At 38.2% G+C, this 14,920-nt stretch overlaps 1 protein-coding gene across 1 annotated transcript in view; it reads left to right on the top strand.

Annotated features, from left to right (window-relative positions):
• The window catches only part of LOC124545080 (translocation protein SEC63 homolog), a 182,839-nt gene that overhangs the window by 139,781 nt on the left and 28,138 nt on the right, over positions 1 to 14,920 (top strand). Inside the window, exon 13 of the mRNA XM_047123887.1 lies at positions 5,412 to 5,534. Coding sequence (XP_046979843.1) covers positions 5,412 to 5,534 — 123 coding nt within the window. The remainder of the gene's footprint in view (positions 1 to 5,411; positions 5,535 to 14,920) is intronic.

Below are 14,920 nucleotides of genomic sequence, written 5' to 3'. Positions count from 1 at the left end.
ATAAAAGATAGGTTTTTGGGGACTGCACTGGACAAGATTTGAAAACCTGAGAGCTTAAAGGTGGAAGACAGGCTAATACGCAAAAAGAGATTACTCCTAAAATATTGTGAACAAGTTAATAAGAGTGAAAAGCTAAGACACCAACCATTTCCTAGATTGTCTAAAATCCGTGCCTGTCCGACTCACACCACACACCTTGCTAGTCAGCAGTGATACCACCTCCCTCGATACCAACATCCCCCACATACATGGTCTGTCTGGAACTTATCATTTCCTCAGTCAGCGCCCAACTGATTCCAGACCTATGGCATTCTTCCTGCTCACCTTAATCATTACAAACAACTACTTCACCTTTGAGGGGCAGACATACAGACAGATTAGGGGTACGGCCATGGAAACCGGTATGGCTCCTTCCTATGCCAACCTTTTCATGGGTTGCCTGGAGGGGGCTTTCCTGGGATCCATACGTCTTCAGCCTTTAGTTTGGTTTAGGTACATTACCGACATCTTTGCCATATGAAATTATGGTGAGGCTGAACAGTTAAAATTCCTGGAATCTCTGATTACTTTCTTCCAATTAAATTTCTTACAGTCCTATTGTGCATCCCATGCCACTTTCCTTGATGTTGATCTCTTGCTCACCGAAGGCCAGATACACACTTTTGTCCACATTAAACCTACTAACAAACAAAAGTACTTCCATTTTGACAGTTTCTGTCCTTTCCATGTCAGATGTACCCTTCCATAAAACCTTAGCATTCGAGGGAAACATATTTGTTCGGATGCTGACTCTTTTTGGCAGGACACCACCATTCTCACCTTAGCCTTCACTGAATGTAATTACCTTACCAGCAGGGGCCATCACATCCAATCCTGGTATTACTGATCCCTCCAAAAAACAACTTCAGAGCACACCACTTGTCACTCAGTATTATCCTGGTTTGGAATGTATTAATCAGCTACTTCGAGAAGGTCATGCCTTCCTAAAATCGTATCCTGAAATGAGCTCCATTTTGCCCACCTCATCTAGAATAGCTTTTCGTTGCCTTTCAAATCCCCGCAATGTCCTTGTCAGGCCCTATGTTCCTTCTGCACCCATCTCCCTACCCTATGGTTCCTACCCCTGTGACCAACCATGCTGTGAGACTTGCCCTGTGCACCCTCCTACCACCACCAATACCAGTCCTGTAACTGGAAAAACGTATACTATCAAAGGGAGAGCCATCTGTGAAATGACATATCATTTACCAGCTGATATATAAACACTGTTTGGCCTTTTACATCGGCATGACTATCACTAAATTATCAGCCAGGATGAATGGGCATAGGCAGAGGGTGGATACTGGCGACCCACAATATCTTGTTGCAGAGCATGCTCTACAACATGACAGTCATGACCTCGGTGCCTCTTTCACCACACGTGTTATCTGGATTCTTCCCTTGGACATCAGTTTCTCAGAATTCTGCAGATAGGAAGTAGCGCTACATGTCCTTGGTTCTTGGTAACTGCTGGACCTAAATTTACGTTAATTACTTCCATCTCACCATTTCTTCACAATAACTACTCCTTTCTGCACTCCTTTATAGTTTTCTACATATTTCATTTTCTGACCTGTCTCCTTTTTTGCCATCCCCCTCCCACCTCTTTTACATACAATGCACTGAGCTTTTCACTCTTATTAACTTCTGCATGATGTTTTAGCAGTAATCTCTGTCTTGTGTATTACCCTGTCTTCTGCCTTTAAGCTCTCAGGTTTTTAAATCTCATCTGTTGTAGTCCCCAACGATCAGTCTTCCCATCTCATCCCATCCAGTAAATCTCTCCTCACCCACAGTTCTTGGTGACTTTTCCGAAGTCTACCTCTTTTCCAAGATCTCTCCAGTCCTTTTCCTTCACCCCTCTTCTTTTCCCTTCAACCCTTCTGCTGGAAGATGGAGTCACTGGCTCCAATAGCTTGCATAATTATAGCGTGTTTTTTTTTTTTTTTTTTTTTTTTTTTTTTTTTTTTTTTTTTTTTTTTTTTTTTGTGTGTGTGTGTGTGTGTGTGTGTGTGTGTGTGTGTGTGTGTGTGTGTTCAGCTGCCGCTTGGTGAGTAGATCTTTTATATATACAATTATGAGACATATGATGTGGCAGAAAATGAACTAGAAGTGTATGTGGTATTGAGTTTCCACTCAGTGCCTTGTAATAAGTTATCTCATAGCCATTGATGAGCTGTGTTACAGGAGGTTAGGTTTATTTAAAAGTGCTTTTCTTCCTGGCTTCATTTCGCTAGGTATTTTTCTTTTACCGAAATCTCTCTCTCTCTCTCTCTCTCTCTCTCTCTCTCTCTCTCTCTCTCTCTCTCTCTCTGTGTGTGTGTGTGTGTGTGTGTGTGTGTGTGTGTGTGTATATTTCTTTTGCCACATCACACATGATGTTTAAATTTAGAGCTTTTGTGCTACCAACCTTATTTGCAATTAATTTCCCATATGCTGATAAATATGCCCAACAAAATTACATCATGCTAACACACATAGGTCAGGAGATATGATGTCATAAACACCGATATGCATGAAAACCTTCCACATCATGCATGACATTTATATTTATTACTTTTTTGCTGCCAACTATACTTGCAACATAATTTGCAGACAGTATCCACGTATGCTGCTGACTGTACCTACACAAATATATCATTGCGTGTCACATAGTTCGAAAGATATGACATCGTAAACACCGAGTTGCGTGAAAAAATGTCATATCCTGCATGAAGTTTTAATACATTTATTCTTTACTAATACCTACAGTCAAGTCAACTTAAGGAAATCCCTGACACCTGGCAGTGCTTGTGACACTTTTCAACTGCGAAGCGCAGGCGGCTACAGGTGAAAACAATTGCAGCCTATAGAGCTATGAAGAGACGTTGGCATAGAGATCTTTACAAAATTGCATTGTACACACACAAAGCAACTGCACCAAGTGTACAGAAACTGTCTGGGATACCGTACATACATTTGTTCAGTATGTAAACTTCTTTGTGTGACTTTCATGATTTCAAAGGCATTTTCATGAATACCTGGAAATAAAGATTTTTCACTGTTACTCTACAGATACAGTTCATTTTTTATTTTCATTTCTAATTGAAAGTTGGCAAAATGAAAACCTGGGCAGTGTCGGGTTTGTCAACCAGTAGTAAATAATAAAACTGTTTTACTCTGGAGACAAGCAAAATAGGACCTATATTGCCAATTTCTCATCTTTGTTAACATCTGTTTTATATAAACATACTCTATAATGCTTATATGGTCACTCATAGTAGCCAGAAAGGAATACAGACAACATTGTGTGTTACATGTTTTGTATATTCACATTCGCCTTCTCGCCGCACCTCACAATTTCACATGCTGTATAAAGGTCATTGGTTGTTGTCTTTCATACACTTTGTATTTATTTTCAACAATGTCTTACAGTTCTGTACTAAAAAATAGAAAAGGGCTAACTGTAAATTCATTTTCTCAGCAGCTGAAAAAAATAAACTTTTGTTTGATAGACAAGAACGTTTGTGTTTTGTGAAATGAGAGGACATTAGGAACTTATTTCTTTTGATGACAAAACACAAAATGATAGTATCTAGTGTCAGCACTATAACAGAACTATAAATAATACAGAAGATGAAACTTGACTGTATTTTGTATTATGTCAAACTAAGGCTGGTGTGGGAAGTAGTAGTAGTAGTAGTAGTAGTAGTAGTAGTAGTAGTACTTGTTGTTGTTGGTGGTGGTGGTGGTGGTGGTGGTGGTGGTGGTGTCGTCCACTTCTGGCCACCCATGGGTGTAAATTTGTAAGTTTTATACAGAAGTCAAGGCCTGCTAGCAAACATCATGCGTCTTGTTGAATTCATTACTAAATTGGCACTTGCTTTGGTGAACAAAGGTTGAATCAAATTCTACTCAATTTAGATCACCTGTAAACAGACTCAGGGAAAGACATTTCCCTAAATTGGATCTGGCTACAAAATTGTCTCGGAGCAGAAATAAAGCTTGCGCAGGCAAGATCTGTGAAAGTGGCAAGAAAAGATACCAGGTACTATTGTGAAGAATGCGATGTAGGACTTTGTTTTTCAAAATGCCTAAAAATTTTTGTTGTCGAGAAAAATGTAACTAAGTAATTTTCAGTTCTTTTTTAACTAAGTTTTTATACAGTTTTTGATTTTAGAACCAACAACTTCTAATCCTATCTCCATTCACGAAACAAAAGACAAAAACATTTTTCAGTTTTTGTGAGAACAACACATTTTCATTTCAGTCTTAAGAAATCATCACTGATGTGAGTCTATTTCTTCACGGTATTATATAGAGTAGGCGCTATAAACCGACTTAGGTCCTGTACAGTAGAACCTGATACACAACATTTAGAAAAACTGCGAAACAGCACAGTGTCAGCCTGTTGAATGACATCCTAGCTGCCCAGCCCTCAGAGTGTTAGTATGTAGTTTTATGGCAATCCATATCTTTAATCTTTCATTATCAATTTTTAATTTGGCGCTCTCTTCAAAAACCATGCATTGAGTGCATGCTGTACATATATAAAAACATTATGTGAATAGTTCTTTTGTGAGCAAGCCAAGACAATTATCATGGTGTCCCAAGGTGGACATTGTCTGAGATTGATCAACATGGGTATTCAGCCAGTTGGCCAAAGTCAGAGGGAGGCTTAACTTAACTGGACGAAGATCCTTGTGTTATATAGTGAGCATCAGAGGATGGTGTTGAGAATAATTAATTCAGAATATACAATTGGCTTCTTGGTTCATCATAAAAGTTTTAAATTTTAGGGAATGGCTGACATAAATGCAATAGTATTATTTTACACATCTGGAGATTGTTTGTGAGTAGGTAATAATTACTACCTCTGCTGAAAAATGTGTGTGTCAGAGGCAGAGAAAAAGGGGAGGGAGGGGGGGATCAGGATGTAAAATGTTTTTGTTAGGAAACTAAGACTTATGGACATTTTGTCATTAGGTAAACTTTTGGCATTGTGTAGTGATAAATTTCTTTGTATTTCCTTTATTGAAAATAATCTTCCCGTGCAATATTTTATTTATATATGTTATACAGTTGCAAATTCACTATACTTGGGGATAATGCACTAATTAGCATCTGGAGGTGAATGTTTGACTCTTTGAAATTTCTGTTAACATTGTTATGTGAGAACAAGTATGATTTAGAATTTTTGAAAGCATTGTCATTTGCCAACATCAAACTTGGCGGAGGTGTATGGTGTTTCTTCCTCCTCCAATTGACATTCTTTTCTGGAGCAACTACAGCTGCCCATGGAGGTTGGTCATTTTAACATACTGAAAGCATTCACAGATCATATAAGTTTACCAAAAGATTTTTTGTGAAATTGGTTAATGTTCTTTTTGCAGCAGTCTCATGAGATACCTACAAAGAAGGTTGCTGCAGAGTCAGGAGATGAAAGTGATATGTCAGATGATGATGTGGAGCGGTCTGATGATGAAGAGAATGAACATAGTCAGGGAGACAAGAAGGTATGATAAATTGAGAACTCCTGATTAGTGCAGAAAGAAACTTCAACACTTCTCTGTTCATAATCAACATTTATTTTTATAATTGTAATTGTTAATGTTTCAATTTCTTGTATTTTGTAAGTTCCATAAAAGTATGAGTTAAAAAACTGAAACAGTGACTTCTTTTAGTTGTATATTTGACATATGTTCAGTTGAAAACTGCTTCAATTAAATTAGATTAACACTCATTCCAATTGATCTGTAGTGAGGTGGTCCTCCAGGATGTAGAACATGTCAGAAAAACAATAATACAGGACAAATATTTACAATTAAAACAAATAAGCTTATGTACTTTCCACAGGTCCTAAGTGGAATGATCGCCTTTATTTTATGAACACTATATCAATGGATCATTTTACAACACTCTATCAAAGGATCATTTTACGACACTCATTTACTAAGATTGCATTAATGCACTGAATTTAAAGTTTTAAAAAAATGTTTTTTTTATTTATAAGGTAATAAAACTACAATATTTATTTACAATGAACACATTACTGCACAGAGACGGTGCAGAAGTTAATTGTTCTTACACACACACACACAAACACACACACACACACACACACACACACACACACACACACACACACACACACACACAAATCAATTGATTCTACTTAGAAATTCATCAATGGAATAGGAGGAGTTGACCACCAATAAATCCTGTAGGCTTCTCTTAAACTGAATTTCATTGGTTGTTAAGCTTTTTATGGCTGCTGGCAAGTTATTGAAAATGTGTGTTCATGAATAATGCACACCTTTTTGTACAGAAGTAAGTGACTTTAAATCCTTGTGAAGATTATTCTTATTTCTAGTATTGATTCCATGAACTGAGCTGTTGGTTTGAAAAAGTTATATATTTTTGAAAAGAAATTTCATTAAGGAATTAATATATTGGGAAGCAGTAGTTAGTATCCCTAGTTCCATGAACAGGCTTCTGCAGAATGTTCTGAGCTCACACCACATATAACTCTTATTGCACATTTTTGTGCCAGGAAAACTTTAGCTTGGCTTGATGAATTACCCAAAAAAATAATCCCGTATGACATTACTGAATGAACGTAAGCATAGTATGCCAGCTTTTTCATTTTTATATCTCCTATGTCTGACAGAATTCAATTGCAAATAGATATTTGTTTAGACGCTTCAGCAGTTCAGTGGTGTGCTCCTCCCAGTTGAATTTATTATCAAGCTGTTGTAGTTGTGGTCTTCAGTCCTGAGACTGGTTTGATGCAGCTCTCCATGCTACTCTATCCTGTGAAAGCTTCTTCATCTCCCAGTACCTACTGCAGCCTACATCCTTCTGAATCTGCTTAGTGTATTCATCTCTTGGTCTCCCTCTACGATTTTTACCCTCCACGCTGCCCTCCAGTACTAAACTGGTGATCCCTTGATGCCTCAGAACATGTCCTACCAACTGGTCCCTTAGCAGATGGCAGTCATAAGAGTCAAGGGGTATGAAAAGGAAGCAGTGGTTGGGATGGGAGTGAGACAGGGTTGTAGCCTCTCCCCGATGCTATTCAATCTGTATATTAAGCAAGAAATAAAGGAAACAAAGGAAAAGTTCGGAATAGGTATTAAAACCCATGGGAAAGAAATAAAAACTTTGAGGTTCGCCGATGACATTGTAATTTTGTCAGAGACATCAAAGGACTTGGATGAGCAGTTGAACGGAATGGACAGTGTCTTGAAAGGAGGGTATAAGATGAACATCAACAAAAGTAAAACGAGGATAATGGAATGTAGTCGAATTAAGTCGGGTGATGTAGAGGGAATTAGATTAGGAAATGAGACACTTAAAGTAGTAAAGGAGTTTTGCTATTTGGGGAGCAAAATAACTGATGATGGTCGAAGTAGAGAGGATATAAAATGTAGACTGGCAATGGCAAGGGAAGCATTTCTGAAGAAGAAAAATTTGTTAACATAGAGTATAAATTTAAATGTCAGGAAGTCGTTTCTGAAAGTATTTGTATGGAGTGTAGCCATGTATGGAAGTGAAATGTGGACGATAAATAGTTTAGACAAGACGAGAATAGAAGCTTTTGAAATGTGGTGCTACAGAAGAATGCTGAAGATTAGATGGGTAGATCACATAACTAATGAGGAGGTATCAAGCTGTAATCCCAAGAATTTAACACTGTCCACTTCTTCTATCTGCTTGTCATCGTGTGTTAGGCATATACTCATGGGGTACCTCTTACTAGTTCTGAACTGCATGTAGTGTATTTTTGCAATTTTTAGTGACAAAGAATTGGCTAGGAACCAGTGATTAATGTCCACAAATATTTTATTAGCCGATCTTTCTAAGACTGCACTTGATTTGCTATGTATTGCAATGTTTGTATCATCAGTAAACAAAACAAACTTGGCATCTTGTAATGTTATTGATGAAAGGTCATTGATATACACAAGGAAAATTAAGAGCCCTAAGGTGGACCCCTGTGGGACCCCACATGTAATTAGTTCCCAGTTGGATGATGCTTGATAGCTTAATACATGTCTCTTTCATAATGACACCCTTTGTTTCCTGCCAGAGATATAAGATTTGAACCATTTTGCAGCATTTAGTGTTACACCACAACATTCTGATTTACTTAAAAGGATATTGTGATTTACAAAGAATTAAGTACATTTTCACTGTAAGCGTAGGTAGCCTTCTCGAATATCGGGACCGTTTACAACTCTGAACAGCGACTTTGACAGTATGTTATTTGTAATAAGATGGTTATAAAGACGATTGTACATTACCTTTTCTAAAATTTTTGAGAATGCTGGCAAAAGTGAATTTGGACAGAAATTTGACGCTATTTCTTTATCTCCCTTCTTGAGCAGTTGCTTAACTTCAGCATATTTCAACCATTCAGGAAATATTCCACTGATAAACAACTGGTCACACAGATGGCTTAGTGTGTTACTTAACTCAGAATACATTCTTTAATTAACTTTGTTGATATTTCATCATACCCACTAGATGTTTTTGATTTTAAAGATTTTATGATGGACATTACTTCTGCCGCAGCAGTGAGGAGCAAATTCGTATTATGGAAGTTACTTGAAATGTCTGGTCTGAAGTATCCCATGGCAGCATCTACAGAACCTGACAACCCCATCTTTTCAGTAACAGTTATAAAATGTTTGTTAAAAAGTTCTGCAACACTATACACATCTGTCACCAATATATCATTTACTCTTAATGCTATTTGCCCCACTTCACATCTGATTCTACTGGTCTCCTCCTTCACTATATCCCGTATTGTCTTTAATTTGTTATCTGATATGACACTCTTTTCCTTGTAATATAGTTGCTTTGATATTCATATTACAGTCTTTAATATTTTGAAGTATTTCTTGTAATGTGCTATAGCATCAACATCAGAACTTTTTCAGATTGACAGATACAGTTTTCTTTTTGTTTTACAAGATACCTACATTCCTTGAGTAAGCCATGGCTTCTTTGTAGGCTTTGCTCTAACCTCGGTTAGTTTTGGGGGGAAACATTGTTCAAATAAGGTAAGCACTTTATTAGCAAAAGTGTATTTTTCATTCATGCCATGAGCATTGTAAACTTCTCTCCAGTGAATGTCTCTGAGGAGTGTCCTAAAAAAAATCAATTTTTGGCTCATTGATTACCCTCTTGAGTTAAGATTTAACAGATTTTATATCCTGTTCAGTATTAACGTTTAACAGAAGGAACTGCATGTCATGGTCTGAGAGGCCATTGACTATTGGCTTTGTAATATAATTTTGTTCATTGAACTTTGCTATAAAGATATTATCAATGGCTGTTTGTGAGCAATTGGCTACCCTAGCTGGGAACTTTAGATTGGGAATTAAGTTGAATGATAGTGTTACTAACTCAAATAAGTTCTTATAGGTAGAATCTTTAAGGAAATCTACATTGAAGTCACTAGCAACCGCTATTTCTATGTTTTGGTATTTAAATGAGACAGTGCAGCTTCAAGGTGGTTTATGAACAGATTAAAGTTACCTGCAGGTACTCGATATGCACTTAATATTATGAAGGATTTTTTTATGAAATTCTACTTCTGTTGCACGTACTTCCATATGCTGTTCTAGGCAAAATTTATGAATGTCTATGTTCTTAAATTTATGACAGTTACCGATGAATGTGGCAACTCTTCCTTTCTCCATTTCTGCTCTACAAAAGTTAGATGATAACCTAAATCTTGTAACACTTAAAAGTTCTATACCAGTGGTCACATGATGTTCAGAGAGGCAAATTATGTCAGCTGGGTTTGAGGACTCTAATTTATCTCTGCAGATAATTAATTTATTAGTTTCCTTTCTCAGTCCTCGAATCTTTTAATGCAATAAAGATAGCTGACATTTCACATTGAGTTAAAACTGGGTAGAGTTGAAATTTCTGCTGATCGTTGAAAATTCTTAACCAACAGCTAGCTGTTTATGCTGATTAATAAGCTATAAGGTCTACAACTTTGCTTCCGCCATTTTGCAATAGATTGCAGTAGTGCAAAGTAGTGGTGCAAGTCGTTCGTCATAAGTGTCATAAGTAAGCTTAGGCATTTGAGAACAAAACTCCATCAAAATATCAGTCGATTTTTGATTGCATCATAAAGTTATTCTCGACTGAATACATCAACTTATGAGCCCAGTTCTCGTCATCTGCGGGAGGTTTTAATTTTCTGCTTTGATATGAAGAAATCTGCGGCTGAGGCTCATGAAAAGCTGGGTAAGACCTATGATGAGCTGCCTGTTAGTGACAGAACTTCGCAAAAAATGGTTTCCGTGCTTCAAGAATGGTAATTTTGACGTTGAAGACCGGCATGTTTGTGAAAGAGAGGAAGCTTTCGATGCTATTGCAACCCATGGGGACAATCGCAGGAGATCATTATCGAAAGCAGTTGATGTGTTTGAGCCAAGCACTGAAAGACAAATGGCCACACTACAGCGATAAACATGAAAAAAAGATTTTGCATCGTGACAGTGCACGACCCCATGTCAAAAATCCCGTCAAAACATACTTGAAACGTTGAACTGGGAAGTTCTACCCCACCCGCTGTATTCTCCAGATACTCCTCCCTCTGACTGCCACCTTTCTCAATCTATGACACACGACCCAGCTGACTAACACTTGCGGTCATATGAACAAGTGCAAAATTGGATTGATTCATGGTTCCCCTCAAACGATGCCCAGATGCCTAGTTTAGACGATCGCCAATACTTTGAATCGTAAATTTTTTGTAAGTTTTTCACAATAAAGTCTCGAACTTTAAGAAATGGCACATGCAAAGTTGTAGACATTGTAGAATTATTATTATTATTATTATTTTAACTAAAGGTTTGTCTCAATCCTAACCTCTCTTAAAACTTGGTTTCTTTCTGTTCTCCCTACCCTAAAAAGGGGGTCTTTTCTGATGATTTTGGAAGACTTTTAACTGAAACTAGCTACTTACACTTCTAAAGGAATCATAGTTGCCCCTGCATGCAAACTCTTCATTACTGTAGTGTTTAACCATTAGGAGTATGTGGCAGAGGGTCATAGCTCAAGGACATCTTGACATACAAACTGGTTTCTAATGGCCTCATTCCTTCAGTCCTGACTGAGATGGAGAAAACCCTTAATACCAGGTTCCTCACCAGGACTCACTACTTTCTCCATAGAACTCCTTACCCCTTGTGAGCATGCATCCCAGTCTTCTACCTACTTCCTAAAATACACAAAAACAAGTATCTTTCTCATCCCATAGGAGCTGGCTTCAAAGGCCACCACCGAACGTATCACAGTCCTGCTACTTCCAGCCCTTCATATAGTCGCCCAATGTACATAAAAAACACCAACGTCTCAAATCAGTTCCCACTTCTCTCCCTCCCGGAACCATCCTTGTCACTATTAGTCCAACTTTGCTGTACAGAAACATCAATACAGAAACATCACACACACACACACAGTCCCTTAGCCTGAGAAATATCTCACTCCCAGCAGCCATCTGAAAGTCTCCCTAAATCCTCATGTATTGTCACCCTGTTGAACCTCGCATTTGAGGGCAGACCTACAAACAAACCTGGAGTGGGGGGGGGGGGGCTACTAAGGGAACCAGGATTGTTCCATCTTATGCCAACATTTATGTGGGCGACATGCAAGAAGCACTCCTCAAGACTCAACAACTTGGCCTCTGGCTTGGTACAGATTTATCAACATCTTTGTAGTCTGGACTAATGATGAAGAATACGCTTCAAGCAATAGCTTAACTCTCTTTCCCAACTCAAATTCACCTGGTACTTATCCAAATAATAGTAAACTTCATTGTATTGACCACTCCACCTTACTGAAGCCCACATCCAACCCATATAAAACCAACAAGTAAGCAACAATACCTGTCCTGTGATAGCTGTCACAGCTTCCATGTTAGATACACCACAAGAAACACACCTGTTCTAGTGCTGAATCTCTTAGCACCTTTGCCAACAACAGGCTTTCAACAACTACTGCACAGACTTTATTCTCAAATGAATCTCCCGTGCAATGTCTTCCTCTCACTGCTTCACTAATACAGCTCCCACTGCCAAAATACTCAGAAGCATTCCCTTGTCCCAGTACCACCCAGGTTGTGAATACCTCAGTACAGTACTCTGCCAGACATATGTCTTTCTCATGTCAAGCCCTCACCCTAGAATGGGGTAACTTCTTCCTGATATCCTCCCCACACCACCACAGTGGTCTTCTGTTACCTTCCATCGCTGGGGCATCCTTGTGAAATTGTATGACATCCCCAAACCATAATCCTTACCTCAAGGTTTTCATTTAGCCTCACTGAGGTGGTTTCCTCTCCCTATTTCAGAAATCCACTTTCTGTTCTTTCTGTATTTCTTGCGCCCAGTACTCTCAGAGAAACAGTTCTTGAAACTCGTGCACATCTGCATACATTTCCATGACACCATGTCCTCATTTGGCAGTGTATCTCATTGTGTGACTAATAATAGAAGTAGTCTGTTTCCTTTGCCTCAATGAATTAGGCGAACTATTGTATGAGGGGTGTTCAGTAAGTAATGATACACTTTAAAAAAAGGGAAGGTTGGTTTTCTTTCCAGCTGGCATGAATTTGCTTTTATAGAGAATTCCAGTGCACCATGTTATTTCCCACTCTCTTAGCTAGCTCTCTTAGCCCTAATTTTCAATATAATCTCCATTCAGTGTAGTGGCCTTAGGTCATCTTACTGGGAGGGTCTGTATGCCCACATGGTACCACTCTACTGATCGATGCCAGAGCCAACGTATTGCTGCATCAATAACCTCCTCCTCATCCAGGTACCACTTTCCACAGAGTGCATCCTTCATTGGACCAAACAGTTAGAAGGTGCGAAATCCAGGCTGTGGGAAGAAAAGTCCAATGAAATCTTGTGGGCTGCTCTCAGCTGTGCAGGTTTGTGAGAGACCTTGTGTTGTCAAGGAGAAGGAGAAGGTTGTTTGCATTTTTGCACAGGAGAGTCACAGCTGTATGCTACCAGCGATCACATGGGGGGTTTGGACATGTTTGCATGTCCTTCTTGCGATGATAACAGATGGCAAACCCAATGACTCACCATGCGTTTGTTCACTGCTAGGTCTCTGTAGTCATGCTGCAACACCTCTGAATATCTGTGATGCTCTGGTTTTCCGCCAAAAGAAACTCAATGGCAGATCTCTGCTTGGAACACATTTCTGTTACAAACATCATTTTGAATTCTATGCTTAGAGGCATCATATATCAGAACATCATGAAACTATAGGGACTGAATGAGAATAAATGGTAATATTCCATAGTGTCCCACAACAAATTCTGGATTTTTTCAACTCAAATTGGCTGAGGAAAAAAAGTGTTGCATTTCTTATTGAATGCCCCTCATAAGTGATGTCCCAGAAAATCTCTCTAAAAAATCTGAGCACTAACGGGGTAATAATTGTAATTATACAGCCATTAGCATCTTAAATACTATTGTCAAGACAACACCAACATGAAGTGCTAGCATGTTGGAGACTTACCGTATTTTACAAACTACAGACTATAAGACACACCTTAACTTTAAAACAGTTTTTTAAATAATATTTTTATTATTAGACTGCGAAGCCAGATTTTAAAAAAAAAAAAAAAAAAAAAAAAATAAAAAAAATAAAATCCTTACGTTATAAAACCGAATTGACCTTTAAAATCCTTGAAAATCAACATCTGAATTGCTTTAGCCATTGACACATTTTTTTGATTGTAGGTCATTTTAAAGCTCCCTTTGGCATGAATTCATGTTGGGGTTCATCCACCATCCATTGGCTCCATTGCTCTATCATATACATTTTAAATGGTTTATTTATCGAGACATCAAGAGGTTGTAATTGTGAAGTAAGTCCTCTTGGAATAACAGCAAGCTGTGTGTTTCCCTGTCACAATTTGTTTGCCACAGAATTTTTTCAAATGACTACTAAACTGATCTATCACAAGAAGAGGACTCTTCTTCAATGAAACAGCTTTCCTTCTTTCACACAGTCTGTTAATCCATTATTTCATACCAGTCTCATTCATCCAGCCCTTGTTATGTGCGTGAACCCACCACCTGGCAGTATTTCAGAAGATTTTGGCATTGTTTTGTATTTGAAAATGTTGATTGGATTAAATTTAGTACCATCAGCACAACATGAAAGGACAACAGTGTAGTGCATTTTTTTACATCCACTTGTTTTCATAGCTACAGTTTTAGCAGCTTTCTTGGCAGCAGTTCTGTTACTCAGCACATCAAATGTCAGAGAAGTTTCATCCACATTCGCTGTTTGGCTTAGTTCCACTATGATTTTCTTTTGCTATTGGATAATATCTTTTCACAAAATCCAAAGAAATTCTGGTTGTATGTAAAGGCCGTTAGTGGCACCAAAGTTAGTTTCCAGTCCCTGGCGAATGTGAGGCAGGAACTGAAATTGAGGGTAGCAAAGCAAAAACGGAAATGCTTAATTTCGTTTTCAAATGTTCCTTTACAAAGGAAAACCCAGGACAGTTGCCCCAATTTAATCCTCATACCACTGATAAGATGACTGAAATAAGTATGAGTGTCGGTAGTGTTGAGAAACAGCCAAAATGGTTAAAATTGAACAATGCTCCATGGTCCGATGGAATCCCTGTCAGATTCTATACTGAATTTGTGGCTGAGTTAGCCACTCTTCTCACTATAATATGTAATAGATCTCTCGAACAAAAAACTGTGCCCATTACTTGGAAAAAGGCACAGGTCACAACCCATACAAGAAGGGTAGTATAAGTGATCCACAAAACTACTGTCCAATATCCTTGACATTTATTTGTAGTAGAATCTTAGAACATATTCTGGGCTCAAACATAATG

Source organism: Schistocerca americana, chromosome 8, assembly GCF_021461395.2.
Source record: "Schistocerca americana isolate TAMUIC-IGC-003095 chromosome 8, iqSchAmer2.1, whole genome shotgun sequence".
Taxonomy (NCBI): domain Eukaryota; kingdom Metazoa; phylum Arthropoda; class Insecta; order Orthoptera; family Acrididae; genus Schistocerca; species Schistocerca americana.
This window is presented reverse-complemented; position numbering and strand designations above follow the sequence as displayed.